Source organism: Labeo rohita, chromosome 21 (assembly GCF_022985175.1).
Source record: "Labeo rohita strain BAU-BD-2019 chromosome 21, IGBB_LRoh.1.0, whole genome shotgun sequence".
In the NCBI taxonomy this organism is placed as follows: Eukaryota; Metazoa; Chordata; class Actinopteri; order Cypriniformes; family Cyprinidae; genus Labeo; species Labeo rohita.
Window position 1 is genome coordinate 29,390,239 of NC_066889.1, and position 23,329 is coordinate 29,413,567.

Here is a 23,329-nt window from a genome sequence, read left to right on the forward strand (position 1 = left end):
TAATTATGATGATAAACACACTGATGAACGGGCCAGAGGTCAATAAACACACGATATACAGACACAAACATACACACTGACATCATCCATTAACACATACACATACAAAACTTATATCATTACACAAACATATGTACATTATATACATGTACATTATACAGTATACTTCTACATCCACACACACACTGTACACAACATTTACATGAACACTATACAAACATATGGCGTTTTTACAGCTCAAAATGTTCAAACAGGTCATTTTTAATCCATATAAGAGTGATTCTAGAGAATAATATCTACTGTTTATAGTCATTGTGCTGACAGACATAAATATGATGTGGTTTAATTATAAACTTTGTATTAATATGAGTCATTTCTGTATTATTGCACGGAATTGCAACTGTAATGATTGTTTTCTCATGTAGTTTGGTTTAGTTTAGTTTATTTGTTTACAGGGGCAATGCACATTAATACACATGTCTGTAACTGTGCCGGAATTAGCCAAAGAGGCTATTTTTCATCTGTAGACTCTTGACAGAATGTTAAAAAGTCACTCTAATAACAAAACAAAGCATCTTACACAGGGATTACAAAGCAAAAAAGAAGATATGAGAAAAGTTAAATGCTAAAAATACAAATATATGAGTGCACATAAAAGTAAAACATTTTCTCAGTCAGTCAGTCCTGCTAATAGTCCAGCCATGCATCATTGATCCATACAGGAATTATTTTTAGGTGTGTTAAACAGTTATAAGTATATATTAAATGATCCAAAATATGCGATACAATATGCATATTTTGCAAAGTATGTAGATTGTGACTGTGCGTTAATTTTCATTTTAAATACAATATTTAGAATAGACCTGGTCAAAATGAATGATTCAGTTATGGGTTTCATAATTATGCTGTTATTTATTAGGGCTGTCAAACAACTAATCGCGATTAATCACATACAAAATAAAAGTTTGAGTTTGCCTAATATATGTGTGTGCACTGTGTGTAATTATTATGTATATATAAATACACACAAATTAATGTATATATTTAAGAGAAATATGTTATTTATAATATTTTTATTTATATATAATATCAGTTATTTAAAAATTATAATAACTACATATAATTGTAAACATTTCTTAAATATATATATGAATGTGTTTGTATTTATATATGCATAATAATTACACACAACACACACACATATATTAGGCAAACTTAAACTTTTATTTTGTATGCGATTAATCGCGATTAGTTGTTTGACAGCACTATTATTTATAGAGCAGTGCTTCTTTCACATATTTATAATCTGTATATATCAATACATATATGGCATTTTTGCATCTTAAAATGTTCAAACAGTTCATTTTCAATCCATCTAAGAGTGATTCTAGTGAATAATATGTACTGTTTATAGTCAGTGTGCTGACAGACATAAATATGAGGTGGTTTCATTATAAACTCTGTATTAAAATGTGCCATTTCTGTATTAGTAAGCAGAATTGCAACAGTAATAATTGTTTGGAAATGGGTTTCCTTATCAGCCATTTTCTCAGTGTGTCCAACTAATAGTCCTTTGATCCATAAAGGAATTATTTTTAGGCCCAGACACCATTTTCAAATGTGATTGTGCAGATTTTTTTTTTTTATTAGATTAGTTTTACAAATATTCAGAATGGATCTGGTCAAAATAAGTGTTTATGTTATGTTGTGTATAGAGCAGGATGCCAGATATGCATAATATAGCACACTTATAGCAAATGCAATGTAAACTAATTTAAATTAGTGCTTTTTTCACATATTTATAATCTCTATATCAATACTTATGTATTATATCATGTATATTGGTATGCAAATGAGAAGAGCTGTTTTTGAAATGCATAGCACACTTTTTTTTTGCATTGATTCATGCAGTGTTGCTTGTTGCATACTGTATATGTCATTTATTTAACATGTTGCATACATAAATGTCACAATATGAGGTTGTTTTATCAGCCAGACTTGACGTTAATGCCACTTATGCATCAGCCAGATTGTGCTGAGGAAGTTTAAAACAAAGTGAATGGACATAAAATGATTCTAAGATCAATTTGGCTTTGTTTATCTGGCACGTAGTCATCATTTGTAGGTTTTATAATAGATTTAGCACAATATTGCACACTCAGCTTGGATATTACCTTTATTAAAGGTGTTGTTTGTTTTGAAAAAGCATTGCATCATGCTATCATGCATTGGAAATTTTACTTAAATTTCAGCAAAGCAGATGCTTATTGCACACATATGCACTTTTGTTAACTGCTCTTAAACTCTAAACTGCCTGATGCTTCTGCATATTATTGTTCGGTGCCAGTGCCGATCAGTGGATGTGTGTCTGTCTGTACGGATGAACTCTCATTGATTGCTCTGAAAGGGTTTGGTTTGATTCATCTGCTGTTGTGTTGTTAGTATCTGTCAGACTGAGAGAGACAGTGGCGCAGGAACACAGTCTTATTGTTTCTAAATCAGCAGAGGAATCGTTTCAGGATGAAGTTGGTTCATATAGTGAAAATGAAACGAGTGTTTCACAGGCTCAGGTTTAATATGAGGAGACATAAGCATGTCAGGTAAAGTCAGTCTGTTTTTATTCGTTGTATTCGTTGTGTTTGAATAGATTTGGTGTTTTTTAAATTCAGTAATCTGCATTATATAGAGCAAATGAATGCTTGCTTGTTGAACTCATTTAATTCTGAAACGCTTGTTTTTTAGTCATTTATATATTATTTGTACAAATGATCTTGGATTGCAATTGTGTTTTTATAAAACTGGTTTCTCTCATAATACATCGAAGCAGAAACTAGCACCAATAGTGAATGTTAAAAGCGTGATTTATGGTGTTTTATTGGACTAGCGCTTACAGAAGCGTTCAATAGTACTTACAGTCAGAGTCATTGATGTCCATTTATCTGTGCGTTACATAACAAGCACATTGTGTCCATCTCAGTTCTGCTTTGATTACATTCTAATTGCCAGTTCAATTAACAATTGTGTTGCACTTATAATATCAGAAGGTTGTTTTCTGTTGAACCCTTAAACAAGCTGGAGAGTGTGAACTTGGCGACTTCCGCGTGTTGTTTTAAGTGATGGATATTGATTTTGATTGATTCCTTTGTCAGTTTGAGGTTAATCTGTAATGTTTGTCAATCATGAGGCACTCATTTGCCCTGGTTGGCAACAAGGTTGGTCTGTTTTTTAATATATTCTGTGCATGAAGAGCATTTGTACGTTTCCATGTACACATTAGAGTATGCATAGTGTATACTGCAGGAATAATAGGTTAGTATGAGAATTTTGCTAGTGTGCAAATCCAAACTTATCCAGTGAGTGTCATTAATAAAGTTCCTTTATCATAAATAACTGAACCCTGTATAAATTAAAGGGTTTTAATATTCTGAATTGGTCACTTTTTTTTTTTTTTTTTAACTTCTATATATATTTATTTTTAAGTTGAAGAATTACCAGTATATCATTTTTGTAAGCTTTCATTGACTATAAAGCAATATTTTATTGGAATGTTCCGCTTTCAATTTTATAAATAAATAGTTTTTTCAGAAATTTAATTCATGGACATTTCTAAAAGCTTTCCATCAAATATAAAGAGTTAATATAATTTCTGTATTTTTTTTTTTTTTATATTGTTTTAAGGATAATATTGATAAATTGTTGAACAATTTATTTAGAGAAATTTTAATTTCTACTACAAAAAAGTTTTTGCTGCTGATATGGTTAAAATAAATAATTAAATAAAAATTAATATTTATTTAATAAACTTTGATACCAGTCAGAAGTGAACAATAAGATTTTTAATGTTTTTAATGTAGAATTTTCTTCTGCTCACCAAGCCTGATTTATTTGATCCAAAATATAGCAAAAGCAGTAATATTGTGAAATATTTTTACTATTTAAAATAACTGGTTTATATCTGAATATATTTTAAATTGTAATTTATTCCTGTGATCAAACCTGAATTTTTAGCATCATTACTCCAGTCTTCAGTGTCACATGATCTTTCAGAAATCATTCTAATATGCTGATTTGCTGTTCAAGAAACATTTTTTTTTGCATTATCAGTATTTTAAAAAGCTGAGTATGTTTTTTTTTTTTTTTTTTTTTTTCAGGTTTCTTTGATAAATAGAAAGATCCAAAGATCAGCATTTATCTGAAATATAAATATTTTGAAAGCTTTTGTAACATTGGAGTCAGTATAATTTTTTTTTTTTTTTTAATTTTTGTTTTTTTTTTTGGGAAAGAAATTATCGAAGTTTTCAACATAATAATAATAATAATAAATGTTGTTTGAGCAGCAAATCACAACAGTAGAATGATTTCTGAAGGATCATGTAACTGGAGTAATGATGCTAAAAATCAGCTTAGAAATCACAGGAATAAATTACATTTTTAAATGTATTCATATAGAAAATGGTTATTCTAAATAGTAAAAATATTTTAAAATTTAGCTGTTTTTGCTGTACTTTGGATCAAATAAATACAGGCTTGGTAAACAGAAGAGACTTCTTTAAAAACATAAAAAATCTTACTGTTCAAAAACAGTAGAGTATATATTAATATAATTAAAATAATATTATGTATTTGTTTGTTTGTTTTCTACTACCATATCAGCAGCAAAAGCAATGTTATATAAACATACATTTTGTAAAAAATATATTTTAGGCCTTTGTTTGCTCATCTAGGCCAGTAATTCCACTTCCTCATTTTTGTTTCTGGAATTTCCAACAATGCACTGATTGTGTCTCATTACTGTTTCTTTTGTTGTCTTTCTCTTTTCAGTATCGCAGAGAACATGTCAGGAAACAGTCTGGTATTACCCATAGTTCTGTGGGGCCGCAACGCGCCCACTCACTGCATCTCCAGCCTTCTGGTGATGGACGATCTGTCCACCATCATCACCGGCTGCCATGATGGACAGATCTGCATCTGGGACATGACCCCAGAGCTGGAGGTGAGAGGTCACGGCGAGGTCACACATAGCATTGTTTCCATTAAAGGGACAGTACACCCAAAAATGAACCTTCTGGCGTTATTTACTCCATATGACTTTGTCTTCCGTGCGCCAGAATGACATGAAGGTTCATAATCGCTCTGGATTGTTTGATGACTTTCCATTTCTCTGTGTGTTTAGATCAATCCTCGTGCTCTGCTGTTCGGACACACGGCTTCTGTCACCTGTCTTTCCAAGGCCAGCGCAGGAAGTGACAAACAATACCTCGTCAGCGCCTCCGAAAGCGGGTGAGAGAGTGTTTGTCATGGGCAACACTATATTATTAGACAGTGAAATGTGTGTTTCTGCGCTTTAAATGTTAGCAGTTTCACCTAAGACGTCTTTTGTGTTTGTCACAGGGAAATGTGTTTATGGGATGTCAATGATGGACGCTGTATTGAGTTCACTAAACTAGCCTGTGCACACACTGGTATACAGGTAACACACATAAACACACACACACACACACACTTATCTAAATGAGGACGTACTATATACAGTTTAATTGTGAGTTTACAAAGATAGAGAATATATACAAAATATACATTTTGAAAAAATATATTTATTGAAAATATAATTATAAATACTACAGATGAATGCAAACCATGTTAAAATAAATGTTTTTACATTTGTAGAATTAAGAAAAAGTTAAACATTTAATTTATGTATTATGTGTCATAGATGTCTCTTTTTCTTTTCTACAGTTTTATCAGTTCACCATCGGCACACAGAGGGAGGGGCGACTTCTGTGCCATGGACATTACCCAGAAATCCTTGTAGTGGACGCCACTAGTCTAGAGGTGCTTTACTCACTCGTGTCCAAGATTTCGCCTGACTGGATCAGTTCCATGAGCATCATTCGCTCACACCGCACACAAGGTAAACACTGCTGTTTTGACGTGTGAGAATGTGATGCACTTCAGGAAGATAGGAGCAAATGTCTGTGTATAGACAAACAATAATTTCAGCTCATTTTATAATGAGAAAAAGGAATGTGTACAGATAATTTACTCAACAAAGTTCTAAATGTTTAAAATAATCAAGCAATAATCAAAACACAGTTTTGGTATTAAATGTAATTAAATATTAAAAATCTATTTAAATTCCACAAATTACATATTTTAAATATACATTTTAAATAGATTTTTTATATATTTTCAATTTATTTATTTTATAAATTAAAACATAAATGAAGAGAATGTGATTTTTTTTTTTTTTTTTTTTTTTTACATTACTTATTATTTCGTTTTAGTGCCCTTAGGTGTTAAATGTCTATGTTGAAAGTAATGCAGAAAAAGTCATTGCACACTCTCAAGCTTCTGTTAAAATAAAACATGATTTTTTTTTTTTTTTTACATAATTTTTTTAAGGCCACAAAATTTAAATCTACTAACAAAATTACTTAAATTACACATTTAAAATTTTAAATGATGAGTTTTAAATTTTAAAATTACTTTATGAAAATGTATAATTAAACAAAGAGAATGAATTTTAATTATTGTTTTATATTAATTAATTAATTCATTCAAAAATTCATTGCACATTTGCAAGCTACTGTCTAATAGCCACAAAATTAAAATGTACCAACAAAATTACTTAAATTACACATTTAAAATTTTAAATGAGTTTTAAATTTAAAAATGACTATAAAATTGTATAAATAAATAAATGAAGAGAATATATTTTAATTATTATTTTATATTTACTTATATTTACTAATTTAATTAATTAGTTCTAAAATTCATTGCACATTTTCAAACTACTAGCTAATGACCACAACATTAAAATCTACCAACAAAATTTTAATTTTTTGTTTTTTTGTTTTTTTTTAAATTCAAAAATGACTTATTCAGAATGCATGTATATGTAAATGTATTATATGTAAAAAAAATAAATAAAAGGAATGTGATTTTGTTTTATTATTTTATTTAATATTCATTCATTGATTCAAAAATTCAATGGACACTTGAAAACTACTATCTAATGGCCACAAAATTAAAATCTACCAACAAAATAAGCAAAATAACACAATTAAAATGCAAACAAGTATCATAGTTTTGGGCCCGCTGGACATTAAGTTAAGAATAATTTAACTACAGCCCATAATGACTCTCAATCTGGAGGTGTCTCACTAGTTCAAGTGTGTGTGTGTGTGTTTCAGAGGACACAGTGGTGGCTGTGTCTGTCACTGGGATTCTCAAGGTGTGGATCATCACCGCTGATGTCAGCAGGATGCAGGTGAACATTTCAAATGTTCTAGACAGAATAGCTGTGTAGATGGACAGAATTAGTCATGTAGTTCATCCTGCTGGAGAATAAAAACTATGTGTGTTTCCAGCAGGATCTGGACCCTGTGTTTGAAGAAGAATCAAAGCCCATCTACTGTCAGGGCTGCCAGAGCATCTCATTCTGCACGTTCACACAGCTCTCGCTGCTGGTGGTGTGTTCGAAGTACTGGAGGGTGAGTGTGTGCAATTATGAGTTTGTGATATTGTGCTTCACACTATGGTTGGAGTTCTAATAATCTGTGCTGCAGGTGTTTGATGCGGGTGATTTCTCCCTGCTGTGTTCGGTCCCGAGCGAGAACAATCAGTCCTGGGTCGGAGGAGAATTCATCGCTGCTGATAAAGTCATAATCTGGACTGAAGATGGCTGCAGCTACATTTACAAACTGCCCGCCAGGTAATGCAACAACTCATGCTACTAGAGCTGCACCTTTAGAAATAAATCCAAAAACTTGATTTGGCTTAATGCATTTCATTATGTGCTGTAAATAAATATATGCACTGCATTTTTCTAGGTGAAGTGCAGCTCTGTGTTTGTTTACACACGTGCAGCTCATCTAGTTTTTATAGTGTTTCTGAGCGGGTCGTTTCACATTAAATGCTGATGTTTGCTAAGCTTATAACGGGCATTTGAAAGCTTTCCAAGCTTTTTAAAAAAACACTTAAATTGGCTGTTGAATTGGCTTAAATTGGCTTAAACGCATCAAAAAAACAAGAGGCTTTAAGGGCTTCCCTTGGTTTTTAGCCAAAATAAAAGCTCTTTGATTTAATATTTAAAAGTGAAGTTTTAGTTGTACTGAAAAATAAAGTTATTATATTTTTCTCATTCCTTATAATATCAAAAAACATTATTATCTTATAATTTAGTACACTAAATTTCTATAATTTACTAATTTTTTTTTTTTTTTTTTTTACAAAATGTAAATTTGGTAAAAACGTAAAAATAAAATATGAACAGTTACATTTATTTTATTTTATTTTTATAAATATATTTTAATAATTTTTTTAGGATTTTTTATAATATTTTTATTTTATAAATAAATATAAATGTGTTAAATAAATATGAATGCTGTATAAATGTGACCATAAAAAGAAATAACTAAATATATATATAGAAACACCAACAAACTACCTAAACATTACCAACTGCTTACAAATTGCCAACAAATAACGAAACACTCGCAAAAAACACTCTTAAACCATACAGCAAATGAGCGCACGCCAGTGTTGAGGAACTAATGCATTACAATGTTGCGTTACTCCCTAAAAAAGTAACTTATTGTGTTACTTAGTAGTTGTTGTTTTTTTAAGTAATGCGTTACATTACTTTTGCGTTACTTTTTCTCATCTGGGCTGGGCAGGATAGCTGTCAATTAATAAATGGGAAAATTGGTAAATTAAAAAAAAAGTAATGCGTTGCTTTACTAGTTACTCAGAAAAAGTAATCTGATTACATAACTCACATTACTTGCAATGAGTTACCCCCAACACTGGCACACATGCTTACAAACTACCTGTCATGTCAGAGTTATAGACAATTAAGACGGCTACTAATCAGTGTGTGTGTGTTTCAGCTGTCTTCCAGCTAGCGAACACTTCCGCAGCAATGTGGGGAAGAAGGCGGAAGGTTCGATCCCTCCTTTGGTGTACAGCATAGCGGACCGCGCCGACAAACAGGTCGGACACACACTCTTACACACACTCACATGAGGAATGTATGTAAACAACTACACACTCACTTGTACTTTTACAAACATGTCTGTTTATTCTTAGCCTTCAGATTCAGTCAGATTTAGACTTTTTACGTCAATATCAGTGATTTTTATCTTTTATAATCTGATGCGTTGATGCAGAACTTCACTTTATTTGTTCGAAATTGACTAGATTGTGGAAAGTGGATTTTACAGGTGTCTTGAGAGGATCAAAATTTAAATGGACATTTGCGAAGACAAACCTTTTTCATTTTATAACATCACTGTTGAATTAAATCAGTTTTGATTTCATGTGACTTTAAAGATTAGTTGATCTCAGCCAATCATAGAGCGTTAAATGTCTTGTGTGTTTAAGTTCAGTTTCTTTATAAATACACCGCTGTTCAAAGATTTGAGGTCGGTTAAATGTTTTAATGTTTTTGAGATACATCTCTACCGCTCACCAGGGCTACATTTGTTTGATCCAAAATACAATAAAAACAGTAAAATTGTGGAATAATATTACAATTCGAAATAGCTGTTTTCTCTCTGAATATCTTGTAAAATGTAATTGATATATGTGAAGCAATGCTGAATTTTCAGCGTCATTGCTCCAGTCTTCAAGTCACATGATTCTTCAGAAATCATTCTAATATGCTGATTTGCTGCTCAAGAAAATTTGTTGTGCTGCACAATATTTTTGTGTAAACTGTGATGTATTTTATTTTTCAGGTTTCACAGATGAATAGAAAGTTCAAAAGAACAGTATTTGTTTAAAATGGAACATTTTGCAACATTATAAACGTCTTCAGTGTCACTTCTGATCAATTTAATGCCTTTAACTTTTAAATGGTGGTATATCACAGTTTCCACAAAAATATAAAGCTGAATATAAAATTGATAATAATCAAAAATGCTTCTTGAGCAGCAAATCAGCATAGTAGAATGATTTCTGAATGATCGTGTGACTGAAGACTGGAGTAATGATGCTGAAAATACAGATTTCCATCACAGAAATAAATTGCATTTCACAATGTATTCACATAGACAACAGGGATTTTAAATTGTAAAATATTTCACAAATTTTACAGTATTTTTCATTAAGTAAATGCAGCATTTGTGTAAACTGTGATACATTTTATTTTTCAGGATTCACAGATAAATAGAAAGTTCAAAAGCATTTATTTAAAATAGAAATCTTTTATAACATTATAAATATCTTTACTGTCACTTTTGATCAATTTAATGCGTCCTTGCTGAATAAAATCGTTAACTTTGGATGGTAGTATCAGTTTTTTAAAATATAAAGCAGCTCAAATATTTTTCGACATTCATAATAATCATAAATATTTCTTGAGCAGCAAATCAGCATATTAGAATGATTTCTGAAGAATCATGTGACTGAAGTCTGTATTAATGATGCTGAAAATTCAGATTTGCATCACAGAAATAAATTACATTTCACAATGTATTCAAATAGAAAACAGGGATTTTAAATTGCAAAAATATTTCACAAATTTTACAGTATTTTTCATTAAGTAAATGCAGCATTTGTACAAACTGTGATACATTTTATTTTTCAGGATTCACAAGTTCAAAAGAACAGCATTTATTTGAAATGGAAATCTTTTGTAACATTATAAATGTCTTCACTGCCACTATTGATCAATTTAATGCATCATCGATTAATAAAATCGTAGTATATCACGGTTTCCACAAAAATATTGGGCAGCACAACTGTTTTCAATATTGGTAATAGTCAGAATTGTTTCTCAAGCAGCAAATCGGCATATTAGAATGATTTCTAAATTGAAGACTGGAGTAATGATGCTGAAAAATTCAGCTTTGATCACAGGAATAAATTACATTTCACAATATATTCACATAGAAAACAAGGATTTTAAATTGTAAAAATATATCACAATTTAACAGTATTTTTCATCAAATAAACAGCCTTGGTGAGCAGAAGAGACTTTATTGTTAATTAAATTAAAACTCCAACTTTTTGAACGGTGGTTTTTGTGTTTTTAGTTTGTGTTGTGTCTATGTTTTGTTCTCGTCAGTCTGCTCCTGTGTCATTTGTGTGTTTGATTTCTTTATGATTTGCTCTCTGTCCGTTGTTGCCCCGGCCCAGCTGGAGGAGGGGTGGGAGGGGCAGTGTGTTGTGGTGCGTCTCCCTGACAGCGCTTGTGATCCGGAGCTCTACACTCCTGAATTGCAATACATCCAGCGGCCTCTAGAGGCACCAGTAAGCCCAAATGACAGCGAGACGCAGGGGCGAGGAAGCTCTCGACCGCATGATTATGTCACAAAATAGCACGATTTCATCTGTTGTATTATAACATTTGTAAAAATAAAATAAGTGAATTTGATTGGCTATCTTGAGAGCTTCCTGTGAAGTTCCTGCCTCTCTTGCTGTCTCTCTAATAGTCACTCACTCTGATTCGCTAAGTCTCATGCTCCTCCCACTAAAAACGACCAGTCATTGACCTCCCTCATTGGTCTTCACACGGTGAAGATGCATGCAAAGTCCCAGAGCTTCTTTACAGTGGCTTCAGCTTGTTTTATTCTGATGCTTTCAATTAAAAGGTGCCGATTTGGTCTTTTTAAGATCTAAAACGTAATATGAAGTGTGTTGCTCTCTGGTTTTCTTCAGCTGATCTTTCTGTGTGTTTCTTTTGGGTGCGTATTCAGCATGTTTAAGCGTGTGGGTTTGGACGTGTGTGTCGTGAGAGTGTGTGTTTAGCAATAAAAAGCTCAATGGTGGAACTTTGCACTGTTTTCAATACAGGATGTGCTTTAAAAATTAAAAGGACATACATTAATATTATATGATGCATTTATCAATTTAAAATAGTCATTTCCACTTCAATTCATACCACCTCAGACACATGGAAAAACACAAAGAGGAATTTTACATTGAAACATCATGTATGAACAAATGTAAAATCTCTTAAAAATTTCAAGCAGTTTTTCACACCAAAACCATATTGCACGGAGAGTAATTGTGAATTTTTATCAGTCTTTTTATTATTATTATTATTGCTATTTTATTTACTATAAGCAGTTAATGTATGTTTAACTTTATGATTTTGTGCTTTTCAATAGTAGTACTGAATTTTCAGTATTTTACCACGAAACAAAGCTCACAATCCATTTTATTTATGTAATGTAAAATTATGCATTGGGGATGAAATATATATATTTTTTTTTTATCCACAGAGATTTTATTTGGATGTTTTCACCATTCTAAATAATTTATATGAAACATTATGAAGGCAAACTTTTTTTTTTTTCTTTTAGATGACACTCCCAACTCCCAAGATCAATTTATACTGTTAAAAATGAGTATTATATTTAAAAAAAAAATGTAGTTTTTTATTAATTTATATTATTATGTTTCTGCCCACATAGAACTGTACTGTTAAATGTATTATTTATTTATTTATTTATTTAATTCAAAGTTTTTATTTATTTATTTTAATATATTTATTTTTTTTATTATGTATTTTAATCAGTTTGTTTTAATCAGTTTTATTATTTATGGATTTTAATCTATTTTGTCATTTATTTAATATTACTTTTATGCATTTTAGTAGTTTTTTTCATTTAATCAGTTTATTTAATTTATTAATTTTATTATTTGTGTATTTATTATTCAATTAATTAGATTTGTAATTTAAGCATTTTTAATCAAATTTGTATAATTTTATTTCTGCGAATTTTATGCTAATACATTTATTTATTTAAAATCAATTTTTATGTATTTTAATCAATTTATTTTTTTGAATCTGCTTTTTTATTATTTATATATTATTATTAATCTATTTGTTTTAATCTTTTTAGTATTTATTTTAATCTACTTTTCATTATTTATGCATTTTACTCTACTTTTTATTATTTATTTATGCATTTTAATTAAATTTGCATAGTTTACTTTTAGCGTTTTTTATGTATGTTAATTTTATGTATATTATTTTTAATTTATTTATTTTTAGTGATTTTTTTTTTTTTTTAAATGTAGGTTAATGCATTTATTTATTTGAATCTGCTTTTTTATTATTTATGTATTTTAATCTGATTTTATTATTCATTTTAATCGTTTTTTTAAGCATGTATTTTAATCAATTTATTTATTTTACCTGATTTCGATGTATTTTAATAAATTAATTTATTTTAATCAATTTTTTTATTATGCATTTTAATCTATTTGTTTTAAAAGAAATTTATTGTTTATTTATTTGAATCTACTTTTTATAATTTATTTACGCATTTTACATGTTTTGTCAGTTATTTTTATAAGTGAAATTTTATTGATCTATTTTAATATGCTTATTAATAATTTATTTAGACATTTTATTAAATATCTGTCTTAATAAATTTTATTTATTCATTCTAGTCTTATTTTTACCCCTCCCCCCCTCCTTTTTTTAAACTTTCTTTTCTTTTTAATTCAGTTTTTCTCAACTTTTCCACAGACCCCTATCACTCCCTTGTGGGCCCTTGAGGGTCCCCAGTTTAAAGAACGCTAGCTTTAAACCAACTGTAACTCATTGTGATGAAAAACCAACTCCATTTTGTGCCCATTTTCCGTCAGTACGTTCGTATCATCACTAAAATGGCTGACGTCCCCTTTCCTCAGCCATGAACCTGCATGAGCTGACTATTTCCCTTCTCACAGGAAACAGGCGCTCATGTTTAACAGCTTCCATACGTACATCGCTCAGAGTTCTGATAGACGCTTCTGCAGTCAGATGAATGCGAGCAGGCTCAGGTTGCTGTTGAGTGTGTTTGATGGCTCTGGATGTTTGCAGATGTTGATGTTTGTGTGGCTGGTCTCCTGCAGCTCCTGATTTGTCCGCCCGTGACGCGCTTCTTCTTCGGACGGAGGGAGCCGTTCCACAAACTCCTGATCCAGGGCGACTCTGCGGGCCGACTGACGGTGTGGAGCATCCCAGAGACGTCGCCCCTACAGCCGCTGTCCTCCGCCGCAGGTACATCGTTCTCTTCAACACCCACGTTTATTAAAAAACAAAACAAAAAAAAAGTTCATAATATGAATATTATATTTCTCACACATTACAAAAAATCCCTTGAGAACAACTGTAACTGTATTTAAAAAAAAAAATACGTAACATATTTTTTAAAAACATACTTGTTTAACAAACGTTAAAATATTTTTTTTTACTTTTTTTGCGAACTACGTATTATAATACAGTAAAAATCATATTTTTTAAACTGTGTTTAACAAACATGAAATATTTTTCAACTTTTTTGCAAACTGCGTATTATAATACAGTAAAAACTGTTTAACAAGCATTAAAATATATTTTTTTATTTTTTTCCACAAACTGTGTATTATAATACAGTTTTTTTGCATAAAATGTATATTTTAAACAATATTGTAATTATTTTAAAAAAATCCCAAATAAAATATTACAAACATTAATGTATCCATTTTTAAAAAAGTATTGTAACTTTGTAACATTTTTTTTTGGCACAAATCTAATATTATAAATGGCATTGTAACTATTTTGTATCTTTTTCATAAACTGTAAATATTACAAACATCAATGTAACTTTTTAAAAACTTAAATATTTTATATTATAATATTGTAACTGTTTTTAAACATTTTTAATAAACTGAATGTTACAAAAAGTATTTTATCTATTCTTTAATATTTTTTTCTTTCACAAACTGAATTTGATTGAAAGTATTGCAACTATTTTATAAGCTGTTTTCACAAACTGAATATTATGACTAGTATTGTAATTATTTTTAAAAAAATCACAAATTGAATATTATAAATGGTATTGTAACTTTTTTAACCTTTTTTATAAACTATAAATAGTATAAACTATGTAACTATAAAAAAATATATATATTCCAACTTGAATATTATATTATTGGTAACTTTTTTTTTTTTTTTTTTTAATAAAGTCAAATTTTAAAGCAGAAGTATGGTGGAAAAACAGCTGTGTGGTTTCCTGAGTTTAGCAACACAGATTCTGCATATAATGAGGTCACATAAAAAAATTCAAGATCATGTGACAACCATGAAGTATAATAATCTTTGAAATTCAGTTAATGACTGGTTGTTTTACTGCATCTGAAAGTCTTTTGCATCAGTACAGTGTCGCCCTCTGCTGTTTGTATTCAGTGCTCCTGTACACTGTGTGCCCTCTTGTGTCTGCTTGTAGAATTACAGATACTGACTCCTGCATGTAATGCCAATATACTGTTCTCAAACAGCACAGAACCATGTTTACGTTCCATTTTACGTTCATAACGTCGTTTTCTGTGTCTCCTCCTCCAGAGCTGCAGGTGTCAGTCAGCATCAGTCTCCAGGAGGCCTTTGATAAGTTAATGCCGTCTCCGGCCGGCATCATCGACCAGCTGAGCGTCCTGCCCGGCTCTAACGACCCCATTAAGGTGACGGCGAGCGTTTACATCCCGTCTCAGGGTCGACTCGTGTGTGGACGAGAGGACGGCAGCATCGTACTCGTTCCTGCTACGCAGACGGCCATCGTTCAGCTCCTGCAGGGAGAACACATGCTGCGCAGAGGTGAGACATAATAATATTTACAATGTAATTAATTATAATAAATATTATATTTTAATAAAAATATTTTAAAAATATTTGTATTATTACTTATTATGTATAAATGTACTTACAATTATGACATTTTAATTTATTACTGTTATTATTATTATTATTATTATTATTATTATTATTATTACTAGCCAATTGAATTTTGTTTAATATTAAATATGTAAATATGTAAGTTTAAATGTCATATTTATTGTTATATTATTGTTACATTCATTATATTTTATTTTTTTAACATCATTATCTGCAGCAATCTTCAACAATTATCTGCACTTTATAAATGTGTATATTTTATTATTTTATATATTATTTATAGATTTTTGTATTTATTATTATTTATTTATTATTATTAATTATTTGTTTTTGAAACTCAAGTACAAGCGCACTATTATTGCTATTAATGTTAGTAGTGTTATATTATTATATATCATTAATATATTTTATAAAATATAAATTATATAATTATTAATATTCTATATTCGTGTTTGTGATTTTTTTTATTTTTTTTTATAAATATATTTATATTTATAATTATTATGTTTTATAGTATATATGCTCTAACATATATATATATATATATATATATATATATATATATGTAAATATAAATGTATGATATTATTATTGTATTTATAATATATTTATATTGTTTATTTAGATGTCTTTTAATATTATATTATTAATGTTGCATTTATTATATATATATATATTTTTAAATTATTTTCTGCCACAATCTTCAAAAATTATCTGCAATTTATAAATGTGTATATTTATTATTTTATATATTATTAATTGTCCATTTTTTATTATTATTGTTATAATTATTTGTTTTTAGAACTCAAGTATAAGCACAGTATTGTTGCTATTAATATTGTTATCATTGATATATTTTATAATAAAATAATTTTTTTAGAGTTATTAATATTTTATTTATATATATATATATATATATATATATATATATATATAATTTATTATTATTAGAACATATATAATATAACAAAATTATAATAATTATTATAAAAAATATATAATTATTATTTATATATTTATTATAACTTTGTCTCTGTGTTTGTGTAGGTTGGCCTCCTCATCGCACTCTCAGAGGTCACAGACATAAGGTGACGTGTCTGCTGTACCCGCACCAAGTTTCCCCGCGCTACGATCAGCGCTCGCTGGTGTCCGGAGGTGTCGACTTCTCCGTCATCATCTGGGACATTTTCACCGGTGAGATGAAGCACATCTTCTGCGTTCACGGAGGAGAAATCACACAGCTGATCGTACCTCCAGAAAACTGCAGCGTAAGTTTCCTCCACACATTCGACACTCATTAGAAGTAAATGTACCGTATTAGTTTTTATAATAGCTTTTAGCATTCAGTGGGCGGGGCTTATTGGTCCAGATGTTCTCTCTGATTGGTCAGGTATGATGGTTGTAATCAATAGCAGAAAATGTGGTAGGGATGCTCCGATTAGGATTTGACTGCTACAGATGCTGGTCAATATCTGGATTCGATCACAGCTCTTTTAATTGATGCTGGCATGATGCATAGCGTGTCTGGGTCTGTAGTGTCCTGTAACATTTATGAGATCTTGAGCTATGCTATACATATAACAATATATATATTTATGTTAATGTTGGGCAATGATTAATCACAATTAATTGGATCCAAAAGAAAAGTTTTTGTGTACATAATATGTGTGTGTACTCTGTATATTTGTTATGTATTTATAAATACACACATGCATGTGTATATTTAAGAAAAATGTTATATTTATATATCAAATATAATTATATATAATATAAATTATATGAATATAAATTTATACATTTAAATACTTGTAAATATTTCCAAAATATATAATATACATGTATGTTTTTATATACATATGAAATAAATATACACAGTTCACACAAATATAAATGAATACTTTTATTTGGATGTGATGAATTGTGATTAATCGTTGCCCAGCACTAATTTAAATTTTTTGTTTGTATGTATAATATATAATATAAAATATATAATATATATTTTATGTTAATTTTTATTTTTTTATTATTATTAATTTATCGACATAAAGAGGTTTAGAAATTTAATATCAGCCATAATGTATAATTTTTATAATATAAAAATTATATATCAATATGACATATTTTTATTTTTTGAATTTTATATTTATATTATAATAGTTTTAATTCTATATTTTCCATTTTCATTTTAGTAAAAGTTTTAGTAATTTTGTTGTCTTTTTGTCTTTTTTTTATGGTTTTATTAGAATTTTTATATTTATATTATAATAGTTTTTATTATTATATTTTTCATTTTAGTAACCTTTTAATAATTTTGTTGTCTTTTTTGTCAATTTTTATTAATAATTTGAATTTTTATATTTTTATTAGAATTTTTGTATGTCATAGTTTTTATTATTAGATTTTACACTTAATTTTAGTAAAAGTTTTAGTAGTTTTGTTGTCTTTTTGTCAATTTTTATTTTTTGAATTTTTATGCTTTTATTTGAATTTTTATATTTATATTATAATAGTTTTTATTTATATTTTTCAATTTTGTTGTCTTTTTGTCAATTTTTATTAATAATTTGAATTTTTATATTTTTATTAAATTTTTGTATGTATGTCATACTAGTTTTTATTATTGGATTTTACATTATATTTTAGTAAACTTTTAATAATTTTGTTGTCTTTTTGTCAATTTTTATTAATATTTAGAATTTTTATATTTTTATTAGAATTTTAGTATTTATGTCATACTCGTTTTTATTATTAGATTTTCCATTTCCTTTTAGTAAAAGTTTTAGTAATTTTGTTATCTTTTTGTTGTTTTTATTTATATATGTTTAAATACATCTACGTGTAATTTTTATTACATTTTAATTCTGTTTTTAGTTATTTTAGAACTAAAGAAACCTAAAATAAACAAGCTAAACAAGTTAAACTAAACAAAGAATGATAAATGTGGTCAGCTTTTTTCAAAAAAATATTTTATTTCAGACAATGTTTATTTTAAACATTTATGTATTTAGTTAGATAATTATTTAGTTATTTATTTATCATTCATTCATTGTAGCTGACATTGTGCTGTCTTTATGTGTGTGTGGTGAGCTGATGTTGTGGTGGCAGTGATGTGATGGATCTGGTGTTGTTTTCACGGTCAAGGTTTCTCATGACACTCCATCAAAACTCAAGAACATCAGCTGTCAACACACACACACATCTCTTTTCTTCTGGTATAGTCTGAAGTCATAAGAGACGCAAGGTTGTCGCTCAGCGACACACAGAAATGGACATTAAGTCATTATTTACTCTGTTGTTACACACAGAACTTGTTAGCGTCACAACTGTGATTTTTGCACCGGTAAACAGCGTTTACGTTTTCTTCACAGTTCTTAAAGGTTCCTTTCCAGACATTGAAAAGTTCATCCGGCTCTCGACGGCCGCGGAATTTCTAATCTCCGAGCTTCACCTCGGTGACCAATTAGACGCAAACTTTCAGGACTAAATGTCAGACGAAGAGGCTGCGAAGCCTCCGAAACGCAATCAAAAGAAACGAGCGCGCCGTCGTCATGGAAACGCTCCGAGTTTCCCTCCTTAAGTCCTGCTTGACCTTTGCTGCAGGATTTGTTGTGTAAGGCAGACCCTGAGTGACCTTACGTCGAGTTACCGCTCCGCTCTTTCATTTGATTCGCGCTGATATCATTTCCACTTTCATTGTTGGCAGCTTTTGACTTTTCTCTTGTGTTTTTTCGATGTTGTTGTTGGCATTTCGTGATTCGTAGGTGTTTTATTCGGTGTGAATAAAGCGAGACCGAATCGATCGGAGACGCTGTTTGGGGGTTTTAATTTTTAACACCAATGAAAGTTGTGCCTTTTGACGCTTAAATAAACCTTACCAACTCTGAAATAAACTTCTTTATACATTGAATAGGTAAAAAAAAAAAAAAAATTTTGGAATTTTTTTTTTTTTTTTTTTTTAGAACTGTAGTACGTTTTACAAGAAAACACTTTTTTTAGTCTTTCAAAAAGCCTTTAATTCAGTTTGTTACTTATCATTTCTTAGTAATTATTTGTGAAATTTACTAGCAATTTCTGAGTGAAAATGGTGTAAATCCTACACTTTTTTTTTTTTTAGTAAAGAGATTTTAAAATATTAATTTAATATTAATTAGACCCATCATTCTTGACCAATTAGAGACAATGTTTCAGCTGTTTTGCTCCACTCATTTTCAGACCCCACTGTTTCTTGTTAGTTGTCATTCTATTTTTTGTTAAATCTATTATAATTTTTTACTGCAAATGAAAATCATGTCCTTACACCCCAAAATTAGCTTGTGATGTGACTTATACTTTATAGATATATTTGAAATATATTTAAAATCTACAAATACTAGTACCATTATTTTTTTTCTAAAACGTTTTAACATTTTCAATTATCTAGCATGTTAAATACACTTATTTTATTTTATTTTATTTTATTTTATTTTATTTTATTTTATTTTTTGTAAATCACTTTGGATAGAAGCATCTGCTAAATGAATAAATATCAGTGAAAAATTCTTGATGAATTGAACTCGTGGTGTGACTTATACTTTATAAATATATTTGAAATATATTTAAAATTACAAACAGTAGTCCCATTATTATTATTATTATTATTATTATTATTATTATTTATTTATTTTTTACTATAACTACAACTTTTTAACATTTTCAGTTATCAAGCATGTTAAATACTCTTATTTTATTTTATATTTTATTTTTTGTAAATCACTTTGGATAGAAGCATCTGCTAAATTAATAAATATCAATACAAACATTCTTGACGAATCAGAGTCAACACTGCATTGCTAAGCCCCGTCTCTTGGCTGTTTGTCTTTATATTTTATGTTAATTATGTTCTAATTTACTACAGATGAATGTCGTGTCATTTGACCCATAAATTAGCTGGCATTTTATTTTATTACTGCCTGTATTAGACACCGAATAAATAGTACAGAGTAACGTGTTAAAATACTTTATACTATATTAATTAGACATTTTTTAAAAAAATAAATTATTTAAATAACTAAATAACTTTAATTTAAGTTATTTATTTATTAAAACATTTTCTTTCTATTTTTTTTTTTTTAATTACATCTCTGTTCTAGCATGCTTTTATTTATTTATGGATAAATAAATATCTTTGCATTGTGTATTATGAATATTTTTGGTCTATGAAAAATGTCTTGTGATGTTCCTTACAGTATTAATTAAATATTATTATAGTTTTATTAATATTTTGAATCCTTTAAATTTTAATTTTATTAAAGTTTCAGTAATTCTTTTTTTGTTTGTTTGATTTTTATATGTCTATATAGTTTTTAGTATTTTTTTCTATTTCGGTTTTAGTTATTTTAGTTAAACTACAAAAAAATATTTATATTAATTAAAAAAAAAATTATATTTATTATTTCTAGTAATTATTTTTTTTATGGTTTTATTTAAGTATAGTAACCCTGATTCCTCATTTGTAAATCATTTTGGTTAAAAACAAAACATTTTATGACTAAAAAAAAAAAAAAAAATCATTGAAAAATTCTTGACCAATCAGAGACAGCATCTGAGCTGCTAAGCCCTGCCTTTTTCCTGATTGCTTGTCATTGTGTTTTCGGCTAATATTATGAGCGTGTAATCATCGTGATGGTTTCCTCTGGTGTTTTAGACACGTGTGCAACACTGCGTGTGTTCGGTGGCGAGCGATCACTCCGTCGGCCTGCTCAGTCTGAGGGAGAGGAAGTGCATCATGTTGGCGTCCAGACATCTCTTCCCCATCCAGGTCATCAAGTGGAGGCCGTGTGACGATTATCTGGTGGTGGGCTGCTCCGATGGATCCGTCTATGTCTGGCAGATGGACACAGGTGAGCAGGGGTCAGAGGTCATTTAGGCCGTTTTTAGCGTTTAGCATTTTTAATTTATTTATACATAATATTATACATTTTTTTTATGTGTCATAACATTTGTCAGCCTTAATATAAATTAAATAAATACAATAAAATAAAATAAAATAAAAATGCATAAAATAAAACAATAATTTTGATTTTTTTTTTTATTATTATTATTTTTTATTTTAATTATTTTTTACATTTTCATCTAATGTTTGTATTTTATTTCAGCTTTTTTCAATTAACAAAAATGTTTTTTTTTTTTTTTTTTTTTTAACAATAGCAAAACTTTGTAAACATACTTAGAAATGAATTTCCGGACGTATACTGTTACCATGATGTAATGTTTTGGTCATATGGGCCTCAGCTAGTGATGATCACTGTGGAAGGAAGTACTTAAAGCTCTGTGTCTTATTTTGAGGAGGATATTTGCCTAATAATCATTTATTATCCACCTGTCTCACTGTGTCTGTGTGTCTGCGTCCCATTAGAGACACGACAGAGAGCTACTGAATCTCTGTCTCTCTCTCCTGCTGCATTAGACACATTAGTGTTTTATGTATCCACTTACAGCCGGGTATTATGGGAGCTGAGTAGAAGAGGAAGCACATACACACTCTCTCATAAGCTGCATCAGTGTTTGATGAGTGTAATGGATTTGTCTGGTGCTCATTTTGATGGGTGGATGGACAGATAGAGTGGCTGATGCATGCATAGACAGAGCAGAGTTATTTTACTATCATTAATATACTATTATATTTTTTGATTTGGTTTCATTTGTATTATATTTTATTTGTATATTGTTTATATGTATTTCTCTTTTTTTGGTTTTTTTTAGCAGTTCATTTTTTTTTTCATTTTAGCTCTAGTTTTAGTAATTTTAGTACTATTATTATTTTTTTATGTTTGTTATTTTTTCATATTTCATTTTATGATAACTTTTTAAAAGATTTTTTTTTCATTTTCTAAAAAGTTTTAGTAATTTTGTTACATTTTTCTCATTTCTATGAGTTTTAATTTTTTCATATTTCTGTTTAGCTTTTTTTGTTTTAATAATTTTAAAACTTAAAATGATTTAATTTAATTTCTAAAGTTTGTTTATATTTTGTTTTTAATCGTAATAATTTTGATTTTATTTTTTATTATTTAAATTCCTGTTTAGATTTTAATTAAATTTATATTCATATTTATTTCAGATTTAGTCATTTTAGAACTTAAACTTATTTATTTTTATTTTAATATTTTCAATTTTCAATTTAAATTAAGTTAAAATGTAGTCATTTTGTTGTGATGTCATTTTTATTTATGTATTTTAAATATGTCCATTTAGTTAATTTCATTTCAGTTTTAGTTATTTTAGCACTTTAAGTTACGTGAAAATTCTAGTTTTGTAAAAATTTTGTTTTAACTTTTACTTTTAGTAATTTATCGTAATTATTATTAAATAGTATTTTAACAGTAATTAATAGTAGTAAATGCTATATTAATAGTAAATTAAGTATTGAGTGTGTTGTTTATGAGTGTGTGTGTGTTTCAGGAGCACTGGACCGCTGTGTGATGGGTATAACGGCGGTGGAGATTCTGAACGCGTGCGACGAGGTCGTTCCTGCGGCTATGGACTCCCTCAATCACCCCGCGGTGAACCTGAAGCAGGCCATGACCCGCCGCAGTCTGGCCGCGCTCAAGAACATGGCCCAACACAAGCTCCAGACCCTCGCCACCAACCTGCTCGCGGCCGACAACGCCGACAAGGTGAGACGCCTTCATGCATTCA

The 23,329-nt window shown here is 29.1% G+C and overlaps 1 protein-coding gene across 5 annotated transcripts in view; it reads left to right on the forward strand.

Annotated features, from left to right (window-relative positions):
• LOC127152304 (WD repeat-containing protein 7) overlaps positions 1–23,329 on the forward strand; it is a 123,031-nt gene that overhangs the window by 203 nt on the left and 99,499 nt on the right. For 3 of the 5 annotated variants that reach the window (XM_051092885.1, XM_051092887.1, XM_051092888.1), the window contains exons 2-14: positions 4,822–4,993; positions 5,174–5,280; positions 5,392–5,470; positions 5,737–5,911; positions 7,194–7,270; positions 7,371–7,493; positions 7,569–7,714; positions 8,892–8,994; positions 13,855–14,002; positions 15,326–15,574; positions 16,700–16,920; positions 21,336–21,531; positions 23,093–23,307. In XM_051092885.1, coding sequence (XP_050948842.1) covers positions 4,835–4,993; positions 5,174–5,280; positions 5,392–5,470; positions 5,737–5,911; positions 7,194–7,270; positions 7,371–7,493; positions 7,569–7,714; positions 8,892–8,994; positions 13,855–14,002; positions 15,326–15,574; positions 16,700–16,920; positions 21,336–21,531; positions 23,093–23,307 — 1,998 coding nt within the window. In that variant the 5' untranslated portion in view covers positions 4,822–4,834. The remainder of the gene's footprint in view (positions 1–4,821; positions 4,994–5,173; positions 5,281–5,391; positions 5,471–5,736; positions 5,912–7,193; positions 7,271–7,370; positions 7,494–7,568; positions 7,715–8,891; positions 8,995–13,854; positions 14,003–15,325; positions 15,575–16,699; positions 16,921–21,335; positions 21,532–23,092; positions 23,308–23,329) is intronic. The other 2 variants (XM_051092886.1, XM_051092889.1) reach the window with 1 other exon arrangement.